Raw genomic sequence first — 21,772 nt, 5'->3', positions numbered from 1 at the left:
AGTGTCCCAGTGTTATAAATCCATGACTGCCGACTGCTGCTGGGGGAAAAATGGTACCGAGTGTCGCCGTGCAGGGAGGGGGGACATGGCTCTTAACCCGGGAGCAGCTCAGTGTGTGGAGCTGACGGAGCGACACTCTCTCCGCTATTTCTGCGCCTGTTTGTCTACGTTATAATCGATGGAAGCGGCAGTGCTGAGACCCCATATGACGGCGGACGTCAGCGGTAACAATAATGCCCTGAATGCTGAGCTGGAAGTGAAAAAGCTGCAGGAGCTGGTTAGGAAACTGGAGGTGCAAAACCAGCAGCTGAGGACCCGGACGAGCACACACGGCTGTCTGCCGGGGAGTCCCGCAGAATCCCCCTCCAGCCCGGTTTTATCGGGAATCTATAGCATTCCGAGTGTGACACCGATACTCTCACGCTCGCCATCCGCCGACGATCCTCACGCTTATTTCTGTCTGCGCTGCCCGGCCGGTGCTGAGACCCGGGACGTGTGTAATGGCCTCTCGGTCCTGGATGAGGTTCAGCTGTTAGACCTAGACTTCATACTTCCCTGCGATGCGGAGTCAGAAGACACCTGGTACTGTAGTTTCATCATTCCGAAACAATCTTCACTCTATTAACCAATTAAACGTATCGCTAAAAAGTTATTTGCTTTAACTAATTATAGAGTAAAAATATCAATAGGCCTAAAAGAACATTAGAAAGTAACAACGATATGGAAAAATTCGACAAAATAGTCACATCGGTTATTCTTTTAGAATAGGGGAAGAGTTAGGACTGCAGTTCATTAAGTATTTAATAGACATTATACATGGATGTTAGATTTTGTGCTATAAGATATTCCGAAAGTTATAAGAGCATTTCCCACTGTCTACCTGTATGCATTTAGTGATTAAGGAAGTTTAATCATTTTAAATAATTAACTTTATAAATAATTTTTTAATTTAGCAAGAAATGCTAAATCTTTTTCAAAAATTATTTGAATAACAAGTTGGTCTGTTTGGTGTTCAACATATCCAGCCGTAGCAGTTTCAGTCTGTTGGACTTCTCTCTGGTGTTTTTGGTGTTTTATTGCTGATTTTCACATAAAGCTGTCGAACCGCGGTTAAGTTAGCCTCATATTCGATATTCAGTTTTCTAGCTTCAATAACTTTTCACGGAAGTAAGGTGGGGCGTTATTAATCACAGAATCGTGTTGTCCAGTACGCAGGCTAAGATGCACACCGATTATTTTTGCGCTTCAAACCATTTCGTGATTTGTGCAAAATCGTGTTAATAGCTAATAAATTAGGTGCTGTCAGCTGTAATGACATGGTGCTTTAGCATTTTGGGCTCATGGCGACTGATGCACACCCCTTTGTTTCCCAGATTGCTTTACGTACGATTTTTAATTAATTTTTGAATGTTCGAATGTATCCGTGTAATGCGAAATGGGACAATGCATGAATGGGTTAATAACTTTAAAACTAGACAAGACAGGCACTTCTAGTGAAGTGTGCATGGATCAGGGGACTCTGGGGGACAATGCACACCCCTTGGATTTTCAGAATAACTTTCTCTCTAACAGTTATTAATTAATACATTGTATGCATATTACATGGCATAGGGGCACTGCAATAAAGGGTTAATAGCTCTGGAACAAAATGGGACAGCCATGTCCCATGAAGTGTGCATGGATCAGTGGACTCTGGCGGACAATGCACACCCCTTAGATTTTCAGAATAACTTTCACTCTAATAGTTATTAATTGATACATTGTATGCATATTACATGGCATAGGGGCACTGCAATAAAGGGTTAATAGCTCTGGAACGACATGGGACAACCATGTCCTATGAAGTGTGCCTTGATCAGGGGACTCTGGGGGACAATGCACACCCCTTAGATTTTCAGAATAACTTTCACTCTAACAGTTATTAATTGATACATTGTATGCATATTACATGGCATAGGGGCAATGCACTAAAGGGTTAATAGCTCTGGAACGAAATGGGACAGCCATGTCCCATGAAGTGTGCCTTGATCAGGGGACTCTGGGGGACAATGCACACCCCTTAGATTTTCAGAATAACCTTCTCTCTAATAGTTATTAATTGATGCATTGTATGCATATTACATGGCATAGGGGCACTGCAATAAAGGGTTAATAGCTCTGGAACGAAATGGGACAGCATGTCCTATGAAGTGTGCCTTGATCAGGGGACTCTGGGGGACAATGCACACCCCTTAGATTTTCAGAATAACTTTCACTCTAACAGTTATTAATTGATACATTGTATGCATATTACATGGCATAGGGGCAATGCAATAAAGGGTTAATAGCTCTGGAACGAAATGGGACAGCCATGTCCCATGAAGTGTGCCTTGATCAGGGGACTCTGGGGGACAATGCACACCCCTTAGATTTTCAGAATAACTTTCACTCTAACAGTTATTAATTGATACATTGTATGCATATTACATGGCATAGGGGCACTGCAATAAAGGGTTAATAGCTCTGGAACGAAATGGGACAGCCATGTCCCATGAAGTGTGCCTTGATCAGGGGACTCTGGGGGACAATGCACACCCCTTAGATTTTCAGAATAACCTTCTCTCTAACAGTTATTAATTAATACATTGTATGCATATTACATGGCATAGGGGCACTGCAATAAAGGGTTAATAGCTCTGGAGCAAAATGGGACAGCCACATTCTACCAAGTGTGCATGGATCAGGGGGACCTGGGGGACAATGCACACCCCTTAGATTTTCAGAATAACCTTCTCTCTAACAGTTATTAATTAATACATTGTATGCATATTACATGGCATAGGGGCAATGCACTAAAGGGTTAATAGCTCTGGAACAAGGTGGGACAGCCATGTCCCATGAAGTGTGCATGGATCAGAGGCCTCTGGGGGACAATGCACACTCCTTGGATTTTCAGAATAACTTTCACTCTAACAGTTATTAATTAATACATTGTATGCATATTACATGGCATAGGGGCAATGCACTAAAGGGTTAATAGCCTTGGAACAAGATGGGACAGCCATGTCCCATGAAGTGTGCTTTGATCAGGGGACTCTGGGGCACAATGCACACCCCTTAGATTTTCAGAATAACTTTCACTCTAACAGTTATTAATTAATACATTGTATGCATATTACATGGCATAGGGGCAATGCAATAAAGGGTTAATAGCTCTGGAACAAGATGGGACAGCCATGTCCCATGAAGTGTGCATGGATCAGAGGCCTCTGGGGGACAATGCACACCCCTTGGATTTTCAGAATAACTTTCACTCTAACAGTTATTAATTAATACATTGTATGCATATTACATGGCATAGGGGCAATGCACTAAAGGGTTAATAGCTTTGGAACAAAATGGGACAGCCATGTCCCATGAAGTGTGCCTTGATCAGAGGACTCTGGGGGACAATGCACACCCCTTAGATTTTCAGAATAACTTTCACTCTAACAGTTATTAATTAATACATTGTATGCATATTACATGGCATAGGGACAGTGCAATAAAGGGTTAATAGCTCTGGAACCAATTGAGACAGCCATGTCCTGTGAAGTGTGCATTGATCAGGGGAACTTGGGGGACAATGCACACCCCTCACTTTTTCAGATTAGTTTTGTCTGTAATAGTTATTTTTTAATATATTGCATCCACTTAAAGTGCAATGGGGCAACACACTAAAGGGGTAATATCTCTGAAACAAAATGGGACAGCCATGTCCAATTGAGTGTGCTTTCATCAGTGGAGTCTGGGGGACAATGCACACCTCTTGGATTTTCAAGATCACTTTCTGTCTAGCAGTTATTAATTATTACATTGCATCCATTTTACATGCCATTGCTCCATTTCATACATATTGACAGTTAATTGATAACACAAATTTATCCATAAGTAAGTTGTAAAGTGTGAATTAGGCAGTGCACCGTGGGACAAAGCAAATGTATCGCAGCTGAATTGCTTGATTACGTGTTTCGTCACAATTAATACATTAGCATTAAGCATTTATCCATTGAACAAAAAAGAAAACAATAATTAAGGAGGGTTGTTTTTTTACTGAATGCTCTTCATCTGAAACTGAAGAAATGGAACGGACTTCATACTCAATCGTAGCATCCTGAGACGACCCCCAAAACAGGAATGGTTTAACAGGTGGGGGCCACTAACATTTTTCCCTCCTCATCTTTTCTGACTGTTTTTTCACTAGTTTTGCATTTGGCTACGGTCAGAGTCACTACTGGAAGCATGAGGCAATACCTGGACCCTACAGAGGTTGCACAGTTAGGCCAACTCCTCCAGGATGGTACATCAATACGTGCCATTGCCAGAAGGTTTGCTGTGTCCCCCAGCACAGTCTCAAGGGCATGGAGGAGATTCCAGGAGACAGGCAGTTACTCTAGGAGCACTAGACAGGGCTGTAGAAGGTCCTTAACCTATCAGCAGGACCAGTATCTGTTCCTTTGTTCAAGGAGGAATAGGATGAGCACTGGCAGAGCCCTACAAAATGAACTCCAGCACGCCACTGGTGTGAATGTCTCTGGCCAAACAATCAGAAACAGATTTCATGAGGGTGGCCTGAGGGCCCGACGTTCTCTGGTGGGTCCTGTGCTCACTGCCCGGCACTGTGGAGCTCGATTGGCATTTGCCATAGAATACCAGAATTGGCAGGTCCAATACTGGCACCCGGTGCTTTTCACAGATGAGAGCAGATTCACTCTGAGCACATGTGACAGAAGTGAAAGGGTCTGGAGAAGCCATGGAGTACGTTATGCTGCCTGTGACATTGTTCAGCATGACCGGTTTGGTGGGGGGTCAGTGATGGTCTGGGGAGGCATATCCATAGAGGGACACACAGACCTCTACAGGCTAGTGGCACCTTGACTGCCATTAGGTATCGGGATGAAATCCTTGAACCCATCGTCAGACCCTATGCTGGTGCAGTGGGTCCTGGGTTCAACCTGGTGCACGACGATGCCCAGCCTAATGTGGCGAGAGTATGCATGCAGTTCCTGGAGCATGAAGGAATGGATACCACTGACTGGCCCCCATGCTCACCTGACCTAAATCCAATAGAACACCTCTGGGACATAATGTTTCGGTCCATCCGATGCCACCAGGTTGCATCTCAGACTGTCCAGGAGCTCAGTGATGCCCTGCTCCAGATCTGGGAGGAGATCCCCCAGGACACCTATACTTATTATTGTTATTATTATAACAATTAAAAGGGATAAATACTTTTACTTATCCAATATTTGTTACTCATAGTCCAGGCTATATTCCTATTGATATTTCCAATGTTGCAAATGAACTCGGACGACAAAGTGGCAACATTATGCATCAGGATTCTGGTGTATTTATTATTCCACATTTAATCTTTTGTTAATAACATTTATTGTGACATCTTTTCAAGATGTTGGCATCCTGTCAGGTGTGCTGCAATCTTGCAGTAGTTTAAGAAGACCTAAAAAAATTGTGTTAAAAAGAAAAGAGTACTATCAAGGAGAAATTGGAACACTAAATTTAGTTAAAAAATCTGACTATGTGACCAAATGCCCCTCTCAACTGATCAGCAGGGGAGATTAATAGAATGTTATTGTCAACTCTTTTGTGTAAAAAAAAAGTTTTAATTTTTAAATTTGATGTGTTCATTATTCCAAGTTAATCTTTATAAGGAGAGTAATTGTCTTTGTATATAAGAAGCCAGGATTCAAATGGTGCCTTAATTATTGTTTTCTTTTTTGTTCAATGGATAAATGCTTAATGCTAATGTATTAATTGTGACGAAACACGTAATCAAGCAATTCAGCTGCGATACATTTGCTTTGTCCCACGGTGCACTGCCTAATTCACACTTTACAACTTACTTATGGATAAATTTGTGTTATCAATTAACTGTCAATATGTATGAAATGGAGCAATGGCATGTAAAATGGATGCAATGTAATAATTAATAACTGCTAGACAGAAAGTGATCTTGAAAATCCAAGAGGTGTGCATTGTCCCCCAGACTCCACTGATGAAAGCACACTCAATTGGACATGGCTGTCCCATTTTGTTTCAGAGATATTACCCCTTTAGTGTGTTGCCCCATTGCACTTTAAGTGGATGCAATATATTAAAAAATAACTATTACAGACAAAACTAATCTGAAAAAGTGAGGGGTGTGCATTGTCCCCCAAGTTCCCCTGATCAATGCACACTTCACAGGACATGGCTGTCTCAATTGGTTCCAGAGCTATTAACCCTTTATTGCACTGTCCCTATGCCATGTAATATGCATACAATGTATTAATTAATAGCTGTTAGAGTGAAAGTTATTCTGAAAAGCTAAGGGGTGTGCATTGTCCCCCAGAGTCCCCTCATCAAGGCACACTTCATGGGACATGGCTGTCCCATCTTGTTCCAGGGCTATTAACCCTTTAGTGCATTGCCCCTATGCCATGTAATATGCATACAATGTATTAATTAATAACTGTTAGAGTGAAAGTTATTCTGAAAATCTAAGGGGTGTGCATTGTCCCCCAGAGTCCTCTGATCAAGGCACACTTCATGGGACATGGCTGTCCCATTTTGTTCCAAAGCTATTAACCCTTTAGTGCATTGCCCCTATGCCATGTAATATGCATACAATGTATTAATTAATAACTGTTAGAGTGAAAGTTATTCTGAAAATCTAAGGGGTGTGCATTGTGCCCCAGAGTCCCCTGATCAAAGCACACTTCATGGGACATGGCTGTCCCATCTTGTTCCAAGGCTATTAACCCTTTAGTGCATTGCCCCTATGCCATGTAATATGCATACAATGTATTAATTAATAACTGTTAGAGTGAAAGTTATTCTGAAAATCTAAGGGGTGTGCATTGTGCCCCAGAGTCCCCTGATCAAGGCACACTTCATGGGACATGGCTGCCCCATCTTGTTCCAGAGCTATTAACCCTTTAGTGCATTGCCCCTATGCCATGTAATATGCATACAATGTATTAATTAATAACTGTTAGAGTGAAAGTTATTCTGAAAATCTAAGGGGTGTGCATTGTGCCCCAGAGTCCCCTGATCAAAGCACACTTCATGGGACATGGCTGTCCCATCTTGTTCCAAGACTATTAACCCTTTAGTGCATTGCCCCTATGCCATGTAATATGCATACAATGTATTAATTAATAACTGTTAGAGTGAAAGTTATTCTGAAAATCCAAGGGGTGTGCATTGTCCCCCAGAGGCCTCTGATCCATGCACACTTCACTAGAAGTGCCTGTCTTGTCTAGTTTTAAAGTTATTAACCCATTCATGCATTGTCCCATTTCGCATTACACGGATACATTCGAACATTCAAAAATTAATTAAAAATCGTACGTAAAGCAATCTGGGAAACAAAGGGGTGTGCATCAGTCGCCATGAGCCCAAAATGCTAAAGCACCATGTCATTACAGCTGACAGCACCTAATTTATTAGCTATTAACACGATTTTGCACAAATCACGAAATGGTTTGAAGCGCAAAAATAATCGGTGTGCATCTTAGCCTGCGTACTGGACAACACGATTCTGTGATTAATAACGCCCCACCTTACTTCCGTGAAAAGTTATTGAAGCTAGAAAACTGAATATCGAATATGAGGCTAACTTAACCGCGGTAGCTGACCATGTGACCCAGCTGTCTTCCAAGAGAGGTTTAACATGGCTGACATTTGGAAGTGGATTCCAGGTCTGTATAAAAACACGGCACAGTACTTGCATTCAATTTAATTTATTCAGTAGTTTTATCTGTTCCTTTTGTATTATTTGTGCATTTTAGTAATATGCACCAGAGAAAATAAAGGTTGGAATTTACGTCAGCAAAGTACGTAACATTACGTATTCACGTTAATCACGTCATTTGTTTGTTAATGCATATGAAGTGTTGTAAAATACATAAGTATAGTTCCTTGCTGGGTTTAAGTATTCTGCATATAATTTATTAAATTAAGCTGGTAGAGGTATGCTCCAAAAATTTTCAATTTGTGGTTTAATTTTGCTACAGTGCTACAGGAAGTATACCAGAGATTTTTTGCCAGCTAAACAGAAATCCCCATGTGATTCTTGCAGGGAATTTCTAGGTTTGGTCATTTCAATAGAAATGTGAAAAGTCACATTGGATCAGAACACACATAAGAGTTTGTGCAGGTATATCCAATTCCCTAAAATTCTGGTACAGGACGCAGTGAGGGTGTAATTGTACTCAAAATTTGTGGCTTGATAAAACCTTAGTGTTGAGTTGATGGCTCCAGGCAAATTCAGTACAGCAGGGAAAACAAAATTTATTTTGAAATTATTATTAAAACCGTAAATAAAAAACAATTAGGACAGATGTAAACCAAACCCAGTGTATCTGTCGATATGTTTGCACACAAATCCTAAGGTGCATATTTGCACATTGTAAAAATAAATGTTAAATAAATGTAACTATCAAAAATATTATGTCATAACAATAATAATTAGGTAAATCCCATGTTCTCTACTGCCAAGTTTGGTTACATATCTGTAGTGATAAACACTCCTATAGCCTTAGCTAGTTTTTTTTTTTAGCCCAGTCGGATTTTCCTGGCAAAAGCACCTCAAATGCCATGGGAGACTGACTTGCTCCGGTCCGATGCATTCGGATGATGTTGTCTCAAATGAGTGCGTGGGATGTGTTTCCAGCAACATAACCGCATACAGCATAACAGAGCCAACAGACAGTCCTGGTCTTATTCACTACTCTTTCTGTGGTGTTGGTGTAATGTTTAGAAGCCAAAATGTTCACAAACTACTGATGCCAGTGACATGGGAGGTTCTGAGCTCTCAACACTAGTTGTAACCGGCTCCCAACCACAATTAACATGTTTTTTTTCTGTGTTGAACAGCTAAACTTAGGCTTCGCCCATGTCAATAATATATTCAACCATTTCATCATCTGTACTGAACCGAAAATGATGTACCGAACGGTACATGGCAGATACGTGCACCATTACAGCCCCAGTACGTAGTCTCAATGGCTTTCTGATGGTGACTTCTTCCTTTCCTGTAGGCTATATGCATCGCCAAAGGCCAAGCCCCGGACACAGTGTGCCCTTAGCCCCCTGCAGTGGTGCAGGCAGGTGTTAGACTGTCCCAGGCCCGACGTCCAGGCTGCGCAGCTGTCCTTTTCTCAAGGTGCCTGGAGGATGACCCCCACACATCATTCTCTTTGACCATCTACTGCCGATCCCTCTACATCCTTGTACACTAGAACCAATTTAGTATGGTCTAGTTATGGTTCACAGCCACTTGTATACTATACATTTTCTTCCCCCATTCATCTACCCCCAACAGCATTCTACTATTTCCACAACCATTCCTTCTTCCCCATTATTAGAACATATATCTACTTTACATTATGTTCAGCCAACAATGGAATATGGTCGTGTGTAACAACACATTATGTAATAATGCTGCATTATTCAATAAATCGACAAAATGTAACAAATTTTCATCATATAATGGAATGTCATTACATAATGTGTTGTCACACACTGTGTAACAATGTTGGGTCACCAGTGTTGGGATTGTAGCCCTTGCAGTATGTCCATGAGATGTCTTACCACTTCATATCCTTTTGTGTTTTATTTAGATGCCTTATGCACAGACTGTACCCCACAGAATCCTTAGATATCTGTAATGTTGTAAGTTGCTGGAATATTGAGTTATTATATACGAACATGGCTTAAGTAGTTTAATTTTTTTTTTCATTTAGGCCATTCCTAAGTGAGATGGACATGTGGAGATATGCATATTTATTTTAAATTACAGCTATCTAGATTGCTTCCTAAGATTTATATATTGTGTTTTGGAAAGAAGTACTCTTTTTAGGAAAATTTTAAGTCTCTGGATGAATAATCTGAAATCTGTCTGATGCAAAGTGCGTGTTTTGTTGAAGTGTCTCTTGTTGAAAGGCTGGATTCAGTGGTGTTGGAGATCAGGGCTGTGCTCAGTTAGGTCATGAATTCAGCTTTGTGCCTGTTGCTTGAAAAGAAGAGTGTTTTGTGGCTCCCAGTGAATGCCAGTTTTGTGCCATAGTGGTAGGACCAAGAACAGAGGCTGCATGTGCTTACAAATTTTTGAGAAGAACTCCGCTTTTGTTCTCTGTATTTAAGCCCTTAACACATTTAGATTTAAATGTTAGTGGAAGCATGTCTTATAATGTACATGGGACTAGGTGGGAATTTGATCTTTAAAAAAAAGTCATTGTGCTCTAGCCTGTTTCCATGTGTTTAGCTGTTTAGTTCTTCTGAAACATGCTATCCCAGAATACAGCAGACACCACCGATGTGATTTACAGTACTGTGTAAACATCTTATAGTACTCAGTCAAAGAAAATGTGTAAGGCTGTTTATCTAGGTAGCAATGTACATGTAACATTACAAAATAAAAATTTAGCATTATAACAAAGTAGCAGTAACACAATGTAAGCCATCTTTTTGGATCTCTAGACGAACATCGCTTTGGTTCCCAAATCCCTCCCCCGGGGCACCTCAGCCATACCGTGCGTTTGTTATATTTTTCCACCAGCTCAACTAATTAATTAACTTAGCTTGTTAACTCAATGAGGTATTGAGAAACCAAACAAGGTGGGGTAGCGGCCGAGTCAACAAACACATGGGTGTATTGGACGGTTGCTGCAACTACTGGGGTGACTTTAGGGCAGGTTTTGAAATGGCTGAGCTGACACGCTTTGACAGACATAGCATCGTAGATTTTCACCAACATGAATATCATTAAACATCATTTTATTTGATTGCTTAAGACTTTTGCAGAGTACTGTATCTAAACAACTATTTTGTAAGACCTAGTGTTGCCGTGGTGTTAAACAAGGTGGTCTGTCAAGTGCACACGCTGTGCTTCGCCATGAGACATTAAACAAAGCCTAAACAAAGCCTAAACAAAGCCCTCTGAAGCTATTGAAGCTGTTTTTTTCTTTTTGTTTGATTGCATTTCTGTAATAGATCTTGTTGTTACTTGTGTTAATACCATAGTCTCTGTTGTGCTGTGAAGCCTGAATGGCAACTTCTTTGTCGACTTGAGTGTGAGATGTGGATGAATGTGTGACAGATGTGGCCCGTCTAAGAGAGAAGGGTATGGATTACTTGAGGAATTTGGAATTTACCCTTAACATACATCTTCCCACTGCCTTTGAAATAAGATGTATCTGGTAGAACATGGAGTATAACCTCCTGTCTCCCTTTCTGCTCCTCCCTTCTTCAGCCCACCCAGGGAGAGACATTTCCTCCAGGCCTGCCCTCCCCCACGGCCCTGTGACTATAGAACGGCCCCCTAGGACGTCTGCCCGGCCTTCTGTTAAACCTAGACCCAGAGAGCGAGCAGGTAATGCGCTGCTGAACACGCTCCTCAAATTGGCCTGAATCCTCCATCCATACCCGTGCCGTAATCTAACCAGCACATGAAAACAGTATTAGATGACACAAGCAATTAAACTTGCTGTTTATATGCAGAGTACTTTTCAGCAGACATTTGAAATACTGTGTTGAAAAGTTGACAAAAGTTTATAGTGCATTGCTCAACATGGAAGGTTTTCAGCTTTTCAGAAATGTTAAACCATATATTATTTTATATTTATTCAAAACCTGAAATTAACTGATCATCAGTTGGTTTGGGTTGTGTAGTAGAGAACCTGTGCCACGATACGTTCCCTTTTTCTGTTTCTTGAGGTCATTTTCTAAGGCAGATTACATGAATAGAGAAACTACTTCAGTGGGCAGTTTAGCTACTTTACAGCTGAGAAATTCTGTCTCAGATCAATAGCTGAACAAGCATGTCGATGAGTTTTACAATGTGCTTGAGTCAAAGGTACAGGGGGTGTGGGAAACTGTAGTATGATCATTTTCTGATTTCTACGTTTGTCTAGCCTCATTATGCACATCCAGTCAACATTTACCTCCTGTGACTCAGACATCCGATGGGAAGGGCTGCCTTGCTCAAGCTGAGAGATCACCTTCATTCTTCCCCCACTCCTCTAGTCACAGTAAGCCTGTATGAATGTTACATCGATATAGTGCTTTTCAAGACACCCAAAGTGCTTTACAGAACCAGTGGGGGGGCCACCACTGTGTAACACCCACCTGCATGATGCAGTGGCAGCCATTCTGCACCAGTACACTCCGCACACAGTAGCTAAGTTACCTAAGATATAGGGGATGATTAAGAGGCCTGATTTGAAAGGGCTACAGTGGGTGATTTTTAGGCAGAACATCAGGGTACCACTCTAACTTTTTCAAAAGACGCCCCGGGGATCTGTTATGACCTCAGGGGTCAGGATCTCGGTTTTATGTCTCATCCAAAAGGCAGTGCCATTTTTACAGTGCAGTGTCCCTGTCATTGCACTGGGTTCCACACAGACCGCAGGACAGGCAACCCTGCTGCCCACCCCAACACCCCCTTGAGAGGCAACCCAGCTTTCCTAGCTGGTCTCCCATCCAAGTACCATCCAGGCTCAAACATGCTTAGCTTCAGATGGATATAATCACAAAAAGTAAAACAGAAACAGGTCTGCAGAATTTTTGCATTCGTTGCTTGAAGTTTGTTGCTCCTGCTATAGAAATCAGTAAAGCAATTTCCAGGGGTGGATTAGCTTCTCAGGTCCCCCCCCCCATGTGGCACAAATGTCCAGCTCCTCCTTGTTGTTGAAGGTGATGGGTACAGACACCCCACTCTGAGCTCGCAGCCCCCCCTCAGCACTCCCCAGCTGGAAGATGATTCTATTTCCATGGGCTACAAGCTGCAGGACTTGACAGATGTGCAGATCATGGCACGGATGCAGGAGGAGAGTAAGTACTTCCCGTGGGATTGGCGCTGGGGGTCAGGGGTGGGTCAGGGGTGGGTTTCACTGTTAGAACTAGTTTGGTAAGACCAAGTATTTCACAGTCCACCAGTAGTTCTAAGTTAAAGGCAACTAATAAATGAAGTTTAGAAGTAATAAATGATTATGTTCTGTTTTCTGTAGTCTGGCAAAAAGTAGAAATTGTGTAATGGAAGTGTGGGGTTTGTAGTAGGTAGTTAAAGTGAATACTTTGCTGAAGCGGTGCTCATTGAGACTGGTCTCGTTTTGTGTGTGTTTTGTGTTTATCTGAATCTGTGCGGGTTTGTTTATGCATTTGTATGAGTCCCTGTGTGTTTATTCCTTCCTTCCTCCAGGTCTCCGTCAGGACTACGCCTCGGCTTCGGCCACCAGCCGCAGCTCCAGTTTCATCCAGTTTGGGCAGCGGGCGGCCCACAGCGAGCTGAATGGGGAGGAAGAGAAAGAGCACGATCAACCAGAAACCCAGCAGTGCAGCTTGCCTCCGTCCCACAGTGAAAGGAAAAGCCGTCGTAGCCTGCTGGCTGCGCAGTGCTTTGAAGGCCGATGCCCACCACAGCACTGCAGTCCTGTCAGGTCCAGTTACCCACCAGAGCACTGCAGTCCTGTCAGGTCCAGTTACCCACCGCAGCACTGCAGTCCTGTCAGGTCCAGCTACACACCACACGCTCAAAGCCAAAGGCCCAACATCGGTGAGGTGGCTTTATTACAGGGGTTTTGTGTCTGACTGGAAAATATCTTGACACTTCATAAATAAATGGAAAATAATGCCAACAGCCCAAAATAACTGGTTTTCATTATCATTGGATCATCTATTTTGAGTAGACTTTCAGGTTTAATCTAAATATAAAAATCTTACTATTTGAAATGTTCTTAACTTCACTACTAAAGTACCTTTCCATTTTATAGCAATTGAGCTATGCTAGTACTTAAGATTGATGTTAAATTTATATAAATCCAATCTCTTTTCTAAATGTTATCACTTTTAAATTTCTGTATCTCCCAGGTTCTAAGTGACTACATGACATTGTTTTTCCTGTAGGTAAGTTACGGAGAAGCATGCCTAACCTTGTGCGTGCTCCCAGTGCTCCCAGTGTTCCCAGCATTACAGGCCCTGCCGGCTCAGAGTCCTCCATTCGCACCAGCCAAAGCTTTGACTACTCCAGGGCTCGAACAAGGCCGCAGTCTTCAAGTATGCAAATCACCCTTGACTAGCAGTGGCTTTTCGCACCAGTTGGCATATGTTGGCATAATTTTAACTCACTTTGAGTTGACATCCCAGTGTGTAAACTGTCAGTGGTGTTCAGTGCATGTCAGGGAACCAAAAGCACAGACCATCAGCATTCTCAAGCACAACGGTACTTCTTGAAAACATCAATGCAACCAGACTGTTACTACACTGTCAGAAAAAAGTACCAGTTTTTGCCTTTGAGGGTATGATTACCTGGCATTTAGGCTGTCCCCTCAAGGGCCTGTCAATTGTACCCTTGCTGTAGGTAAATGTACCTTTTAGGAACATCTTTGTACCACTGGAGGATACATCAATGTTGTTTGTACCTTGGGGTACAAAACTGTACCAGGACTGTACCATTTTTCTGACAGTATATAATTGTATTGATAGCAAATCTGTATGAATAATTTTATAAGAAAAAAATGACACCTTGCCTCTTGGTCAGTTCCTTCCCCTGGTCAGCTGCAGCCGCATGTCCGCAGTGCGCGGACTTTCCCGCCACCCCCCTGGCACGCCCTCAAAGCCATGGCGTACGTCAGCCCCACCATGCAAGCTCCCAGCATCCCATGCTCCACCAACAGCACACACCGTGCCCTCAGTATCGGCATTCGCCTTCCCAGCAAGTCCAGTGGCCCACCAACAGTGGGTCGAGGCATCGTACCCAGGCCTGCCTCCGTCATGGGAATCGGTGCCGTTCTGCATAGTAACATCAGTCAGCCAGTCCGCAGGTAGATGCAAAACCATCCTTTATCACCCTTAGGTCAAATTATAAATAAAAACACATACTGTAACAGGCAGGAAAAATTATAAATATTAGCAGACAACATGGAATTTTGTATTAGACTGCATCTACTATTATTTCCTAGCAAAGATGTGGAAGGCTTTTATGATTTACCTTGACATATATATCTGGATTTTGAAGGATCCTTTCCGCTCTTTTCTTGTTTACCTGCCATCAGTTTACTCGCTCCAGCAAAGAGCCTTTCTACACTGAGTGCCCCCTGGGAGGGACGTTGGAGAGATGGATGTTTCTAACTCGGGGTAATGAAGCTGGAGAAGTGAAACACCAAAAGCGTGTTTGGTACCCAGCAGGCCAGGGCAGCTCGGCGTGTCACAAAGTCTTCTTGAAATGCAGAAGGACTGATGATGTAGCAGGGACACGATTTTGACGTGTAGTTCTTGAGTGGGAGATTCTGTGGTACTCAGTCAACAGGAATGTGTAAACAGTATGCATTTCCGTGATACTTCCCTCTCCATTACAGTTTTCTTGTCAGATTTGTAATGCAAAATATTTTATCCAAAAAGTCTACTTGGGGCATAATATTTGAAATTGTTTAAAAAAACATTGCTGTAACTAATGAAATTATTTTACTCGTTTTAAATACGACTAAACCAAGAATGTTTTGCTGTAAAAAAAAAAAAGAAACATTTTAACACTTTAATAAAGCTGAAAATCTGAATTTACAAAAGTTTGTAACTGTTAAACAACTGATTTGATTTCCAGTGTTTATTACATTATACTTTTTAATAAGATCCTAACTATATTTGTAACTGAAAGCGCTGATAAGTAAACTGTGATAATTACAATTTCTTTGAAACGATCACAAATATGGCCTCCAAAATGCATTATATTTTTCGTTTAGTCTACTTTTGCCTAAGTAATTTTCTTGTTTTTATATGTTATTGTTCTTTGAATTAATCACGTTGCTTTGGTTTTGAGAACTGGTCCATCTGCGTACAACTAAATAATTGTTGTAATTATTTAGATAAATTAAAGTGACGTAAACGCGTAGCTCGGGACTCGGATACAGTGTCCGACTGAAAATCATGGGACGTGATGCTCAGTCTGGTTCCTCCAACAGATGCGAATCCTGGACCTGCGGATCCCTGCAGCCGGACTCCATTGCTTTTCTCACCAACGCGTCGCGCACGTTTCCGCCGCCCCATGGCGGCCGTGCTATCTGCAGTGTAGTACAGACTGTAGGCAAACACTACTATTCCAATGGCCATGTCATCCGTTCACATCTATACTCATCTTTGCACAAGTACGAACTCACTCAGAGTGAATTCAGTGCACGCACACACGCATCGCTCTTTTATAGTGTTAAAAGATTTTATACAATTATTTATATGCACAATTATAAATTCATGGTTGTTATAATTATTACATTTTACTCCATACAGACTGGTATGTGCGTGAGATCTTTCAGTAAATTGTTGACTTCCCGGTCTGTGCCCCTGCTACGATGGCAGTAGGTTGTCATTGAAGTCGAAACTTCCGTCTTAAAAGAGCTGTGGTGTCCGTTATTAAGATGACCCACGCGTACATTACATTATCGAGTTGCATTTGTTTTATATATTTCATGCACGTATCTTGGCCATTAAAGATTACAGAACTTAAATAACTTGTCTGGGGGAAAAAAACGTTCGCCGAAAGGTATTTTGGCCTTCTCCGGTACCCGTACATGTTGCCATTCGGCGAATCCTCCACGATAGCTTAAGTTAGCAATGTGATTTGAATGGTAGTCAAATTATTTACCAACTTCTTTTTGTGGTTATAATGTAAGTTTATGTATATACAAACTATACATTGCATTCGTATATTGCGTTCTTCATTGGCATTTGTGACCCCTACGATGTATTAAACGCGCAATATTGGGTGTTCCATGTGGGCTAGTTAGCAATAAATGTAAACCTAATGCTACGTATAGCAAGTTGTGCTTTATAGTTTGTAGTAGCTCGTTCACTGACACTTTAATATTAACAGAGGGATTTATAGGGAATTATATCATTTGGGGGTTTGATTGTCCTTATTGTATTTATTATTTGTGTGCGCACATGCATCGATCTGTCTGTGTATATTATTTTACTTTAGGGCTGACTACTGGAAATCTCAACCAAAGAAATTCTGCCAGTATTGTAAGTGCTGGATAGCAGATAACAAGCCGGTAAGACTTCAAGACGCGTGTTATCTTTCTTGTAGTTAATTCACTCTATTGAATCAACACTATTATACATGATGGCCAAATACTATTCGCATTTGTTTGATCGTTTTTCCCTAGCTGTGTTTCTCGTCTGCGTTTGTACTCCAGCCAAGGATCTGTTTTTGTGAGCAGTTTGGTGTTTCCTCTTCAGAGTATAGAGTTCCACGAAAGAGGAAAGAATCATAAAGAAAATGTGGCCGCCAAAATTGCAGAGGTACGGTTATAATTTGAATGCACAATACAGTAATAAAGGTGTATTACTATGATTTTGATTTGATTGCGTGAGACTCGAAAGTTATTGTGGGTAAAAATGTAAAGGGAGCCCTTCGAATTACTTTCTAGTGGGCTGTAGGGGGCGCTCGTGCGGTTTTGGGGGTATAAACCTACAACAACTTGGCAAGGCTTTTCTCTGAGATAAAGTGCAGATGTCAAGATGTGAAAACATGCCCACCCCTGCCCCTAACTAATTGGTGGCTGGCGGCTTTGACACTCTGTTTTTAAGATTAAGAAGAAGAGCATTGAAAAGGCTAAACAGGAGGACCGCATGTCCAAGGAGTTTGCGGCTATGGAGGAAGCTGCTTTAAAGGCGTTTCAGGAGGACCTGAAACGGCTGGAAGCTGAATCTGGCACAGGTGGGGGCCACATATGCACAGCCGAGAAGTGTGTAAGAAATATGCTGTTCGTCAAAGGATGCATGTTATGGATTTCTATATTAAAATATGAACACAGCAAGGCGCAAAACACAGAATAATGGTGCAGATTGGACCGAGTCGTATATGTATGCTTAACAATTTTTGCTGATTTTGTTTTTTTTTTTTTTAAATATTTCAGTGGTCTGAGTTTGTGTTGCTGTCATGACTCTTGATCAGTAATGATCATGATAAATGTCCTGAACATTTAAAATGTATCTTTTTAATTTGTCAGTGAACTGAATGCCATGTGTAGTCACTGTGGTATGTGTGTGTTTGTGTGTAAAATATGGCCAAACAGTGGAAGGTTGTCATCTGAATGATTTGCTGGGAAAATTGCAAGTTTGTAGATATTTATTGAGACCTTGTATTCTCTCCATCCTTTATATTCACAGAACCAAAATATGTATGTTGATATGTTTATCTACTCAGTCACTAAGTATATTGTGCACTTGTGCAGGTGCTGCTAGGCCTCAGAGTAGGAGAGCAGAAGTGGAGCCACCGGCCGTCAGCAGTAAGCAGCCGCGCGTCTGGAGCGAGGGCGTCACTGATGATGGATATGCATACTACTACAACAGCCTGACTGGCGGTAGGAACCCGCTTCACACAAGTGTTCTCTGACCGCTAGTCACTGGTGTTCCTCATTAATGCGGATTTATATTTTTTCAGAGTCCCAGTGGGAAAAACCAGTAGGATTCACTGGGGGAAAGAAGACTTCAAGAAGAACTCAAGTGAAAACTAAGATTGAGACACAGGTGCTGTCATTCTAAAATTGTGCTTACAGTGATGTTTTTTTTTTATGCTCAACATTAGTTCCACTCGCATACGATTGAATGTTCCGTATATTGAACTGTTCATGCTCATTTTAGACGTCTTCAGACTCACCATGGGTAGAGTCACTGAGTCCAGAGGGATACACCTACTATTATAACACTTTAACTGGCGGTAAGGTTCCATGCCTTGTACTATAATTAGGCAGAAACCAGGCAGGAGCTTCCAGTCTTAACTGTCATTCTCTCTCACTTCCAGAATCCAGCTGGGGGAAGCCTGGGGATGACCCACCCCAGGACAGTGGCAGCAGTGGTGAAATCAGTGAGGCACTGGAGGACCCGTCAGCTCCTCAGGCAGAGCCCCTTTCAGGGGAGGAGAGCAGCTCAGAGCAGCCTCCCAGTGGAGTGGAAGCTGAGACCCCCAAAGAGCCAGGCGTCCCCAAAATAAGCTTCAGGGTGAGACACCGACTGATGGGCTACTTACTGCTTGGAGAATAAGCATTTCAGTTTAACACGTGTTTTTACTATAAGAAAAAGGAAGAGAAATCTGAGCCGTCTGGAGTCGAGGGAGAAGAGACTGAAGATGGAAAAGAGGATGATGGTGGAGCCATTCACGAGGAGGAGGAGGAGGAGGAAGAAGAAGAGGAGGAGGAGGAGGATGGTGGTGATGGTGATAATGGTAAAAATGATAATGGCAGTGCTCCTGTAGTAGAGGTGATCCCAGCTAAAAGACGACGGAAGACGAACCCGTATGGTGAATGGGAGCAGATCCAGGAGGAGCCTGACCCATAGTAAGTTCATCCAGCTTTTTAAAAAACTCTTACACATATTTCATGTATTTGGATATGGTACACATGGCTACAGAGGAACAGCTGAGAAAACTTGGATAAAATGTTTTGGTTCCCTGTCAGGATGGCGCGTGACATCTCAGCGTGATATCTAACCCATTTACCACCCTACAGTGAGCAGGTGGACCTGCAGCTGCCCCAGGTAGAAGGTGTGGGTGCAGCCACAGGCACTGACCTACCCCCTGAGCCTAAGGTCAAGTTCAGGGAGCGCACCATCACGTCGCTGGGGGATGAAGGTGACCAGGGGGCAGTCTTTAAGAAGAGAAAGATGGACAATGGCAAATCCAGGAGCCTCAGGCAGAGGGGCAAAGATGATTGACAGTGGTCGCTGGATTTTACCTGTGGACACATGAATCCTACTTGCAGATTGTTGACGGACACTTGCATCAGGTTGGAAGGTCTGTTTGGAATTCTGGTGTCAGCAGATGGCCTGACTGGGACAGATGCTGAACTTCCAGTGAAGCTCTTGTCAGACTGTTCTATGTGTGCTTAATGCTTTTGTTTTTGTACTGTTTTTTCTTAAACAGATACCATTGTTATAGAATTGCAAGAACTAAATACAGAGGATTTTAACCATTAATGTTTTATATTTTAGATTATTTGTTTTATGTCTGTGTTGCCCTCGCTGCTGCTTTGAATTAAGCATCTCAGTTTCCCATTCTGACATGCGTAATGTTTCCTTCTGCAGTGAAAATATACGTAGCAATATGATGGTGAGATGGACAATAACCCACAGACACGAGCTGCATTGCATGAGAGGTACAGATACTTTGCTGAGATGCACAAGTCTATCTGGTGTCAGTTTGTCAAAAATACTGGCAAAAAAATAAATTATGGTGGTTGCACAATGGAGTTTTGCATCAGAATGTCAGCATTTTTACCTGTAATTAAACACATCGCCTAACATTTCACTAAATTATGGTTCAGTGGTCCAATTTAAAACATTAATCTGTAAAATTGTTATTGAAACTAATTCATATTCAGTAGAGAATTTGTAAACATCAACTTAACTCAATGTTAACTTTCTCCATTTCCTAGTATTTAATGGAATAAGTAATATCGATGGTACAGTAAGGTCTATATATAAGAACTGCTGTTAAGAAAGATCACGCGGACCAGGACTAAAGAAGAAACTGCTAGTCAGAGATAGACCTAAATTGTCAGTGTGAAGGTTGTGATAAGACACCACGCCTAATATGACTAATGTCGTCACCTTCAATTGGATTATTTTTTTTTTTTAACACTGCAGTTTCAGTTTATGTCTGTAGCCATGCCATGGTATGGTAAGGTCACGGCATGTGCGTCGCCTGTGGACCGTTAAAGCTCAGTGTCTGCTTAGGGAAGCGGTGAGAGAAACAGACCAAGGAGGATAAGGAGCAACTAGAGCACTGTAAGAAGGCCTGAGGGCCCCAGGTTAATGCATTATATGGACAAAAGTATTGGGACACCTGGCCATTACACCTACAGGAACTTTTATGACATCACATTCTAAATCCATAGGTATCGATATGGAGTCGGTCCCCCCTTTGCAGCTATAACAGCTGCCATTCTTCTGGAAAGACTTTCCACAACATTTTGGAGTGTGTCTGTGGGAATTCTTGCCCATTTATCCAGAAGAGCATATGTGAGGTCAGGCACTGATGTTGGACGTGAAGGCCTGGCTCACAATCTCCATTCCAGTTCATCCCAAAGGTGTTTGATGGGGTTGAGGTCAGGGCTCTGTGTGGGTCGGTCAAGTTCTTTCACACCAAACTCACCCAACCATGTCTTTACGGACCTTGCTTTGTGCACTGGGGCACAGTCATGCTGTAACAGAAAAGGGCCGCCTTCCCCAAACTGTATCCACAAGGCTGGGAGCATAGAATTATCCAAAATGTCTTGGTATGCTGAAGCATTAAGAGTTCCCTTCACTGGAACTAAGGGGCCCAGCCCAACCCCTGAAAAACAACCCCACACCATTATCCCTCCTCCACCAAACTTTACAGTTGGCACAATGCAGTCAGGCAGGTAACGTTCTCCTGGCATCTGCCAAACCCAGACTCATCCATCAGACTGCCAGACAGAGAAGCGTGAGTCGACGGTGTTGCTGACTGTTACACACCTCAGCACTCTAACCCCCCTGTTACACGTTACACACCTCAGCACTCTAACCCCCCTGTTACACGTTACATACCTCAGCACTCTAACCCCCCTGTTACACGCTACACACCTCAGCACTCTAACCCCCGTTACACGCTACACACCTCAGCACTCTAACCCCCCTGTTACACGCTACACACCTCAGCACTCTAACCCCCCTGTTACACGCTACACACCTCAGCACTCTAACCCCCCTGTTACACGCTACACACCTCAGCACTCTAACCCCC

The 21,772-nt window shown here is 42.4% G+C and overlaps 2 protein-coding genes across 4 annotated transcripts; both read left to right on the top strand.

Moving 5' to 3' along the window:
• Positions 1–42: 42 nt before the first annotated feature.
• Positions 43–15,581, top strand: LOC111852773 (SLAIN motif-containing protein 1-like). Of its 2 annotated transcripts, XM_023829014.2 has the most exons (9): positions 44–582; positions 9,060–9,184; positions 11,273–11,392; positions 11,934–12,050; positions 12,715–12,852; positions 13,220–13,573; positions 13,924–14,073; positions 14,558–14,840; positions 15,072–15,581. In XM_023829014.2, exons 1-9 carry the CDS (start codon positions 179–181, stop codon positions 15,145–15,147), a joined length of 1,767 nt encoding a protein of 588 aa, XP_023684782.2. In that variant the 5' UTR covers positions 44–178; the 3' UTR covers positions 15,148–15,581. The 2 variants fall into 2 exon arrangements, with proteins under 2 accessions (XP_023684783.2, XP_023684782.2); XM_023829015.2 differs by lacking the exon at positions 13,924–14,073 and having other exon boundaries at positions 43–582.
• A 966-nt stretch (positions 15,582–16,547) lies between these two features.
• wbp4 (WW domain binding protein 4) lies at positions 16,548–20,255 on the top strand. 2 transcript variants are annotated; one of them, XR_002840315.2, is made up of 11 exons: positions 16,548–16,674; positions 16,988–17,060; positions 17,248–17,310; positions 17,599–17,728; positions 18,246–18,374; positions 18,455–18,540; positions 18,655–18,730; positions 18,815–19,011; positions 19,087–19,346; positions 19,518–19,801; positions 20,092–20,255. XR_002840315.2 is itself a non-coding variant. In XM_023829017.2 (10 exons), coding segments are annotated over exons 1-10 (1,221 nt in total). In that variant the 5' UTR covers positions 16,548–16,672; the 3' UTR covers positions 19,723–20,255. The 2 variants fall into 2 exon arrangements, 1 of the variants encoding a protein (XP_023684785.2); XM_023829017.2 differs by having other exon boundaries at positions 19,518–20,255.
• The last annotated feature ends 1,517 nt before the right edge of the window (positions 20,256–21,772 follow it).

This window comes from Paramormyrops kingsleyae, chromosome 16, assembly GCF_048594095.1.
Source record: "Paramormyrops kingsleyae isolate MSU_618 chromosome 16, PKINGS_0.4, whole genome shotgun sequence".
Taxonomy (NCBI): Eukaryota; Metazoa; Chordata; class Actinopteri; order Osteoglossiformes; family Mormyridae; genus Paramormyrops; species Paramormyrops kingsleyae.
The sequence above is the reverse complement of the archived record's forward strand: the minus strand, read 5'-3'. Positions and strand labels throughout refer to the sequence as shown.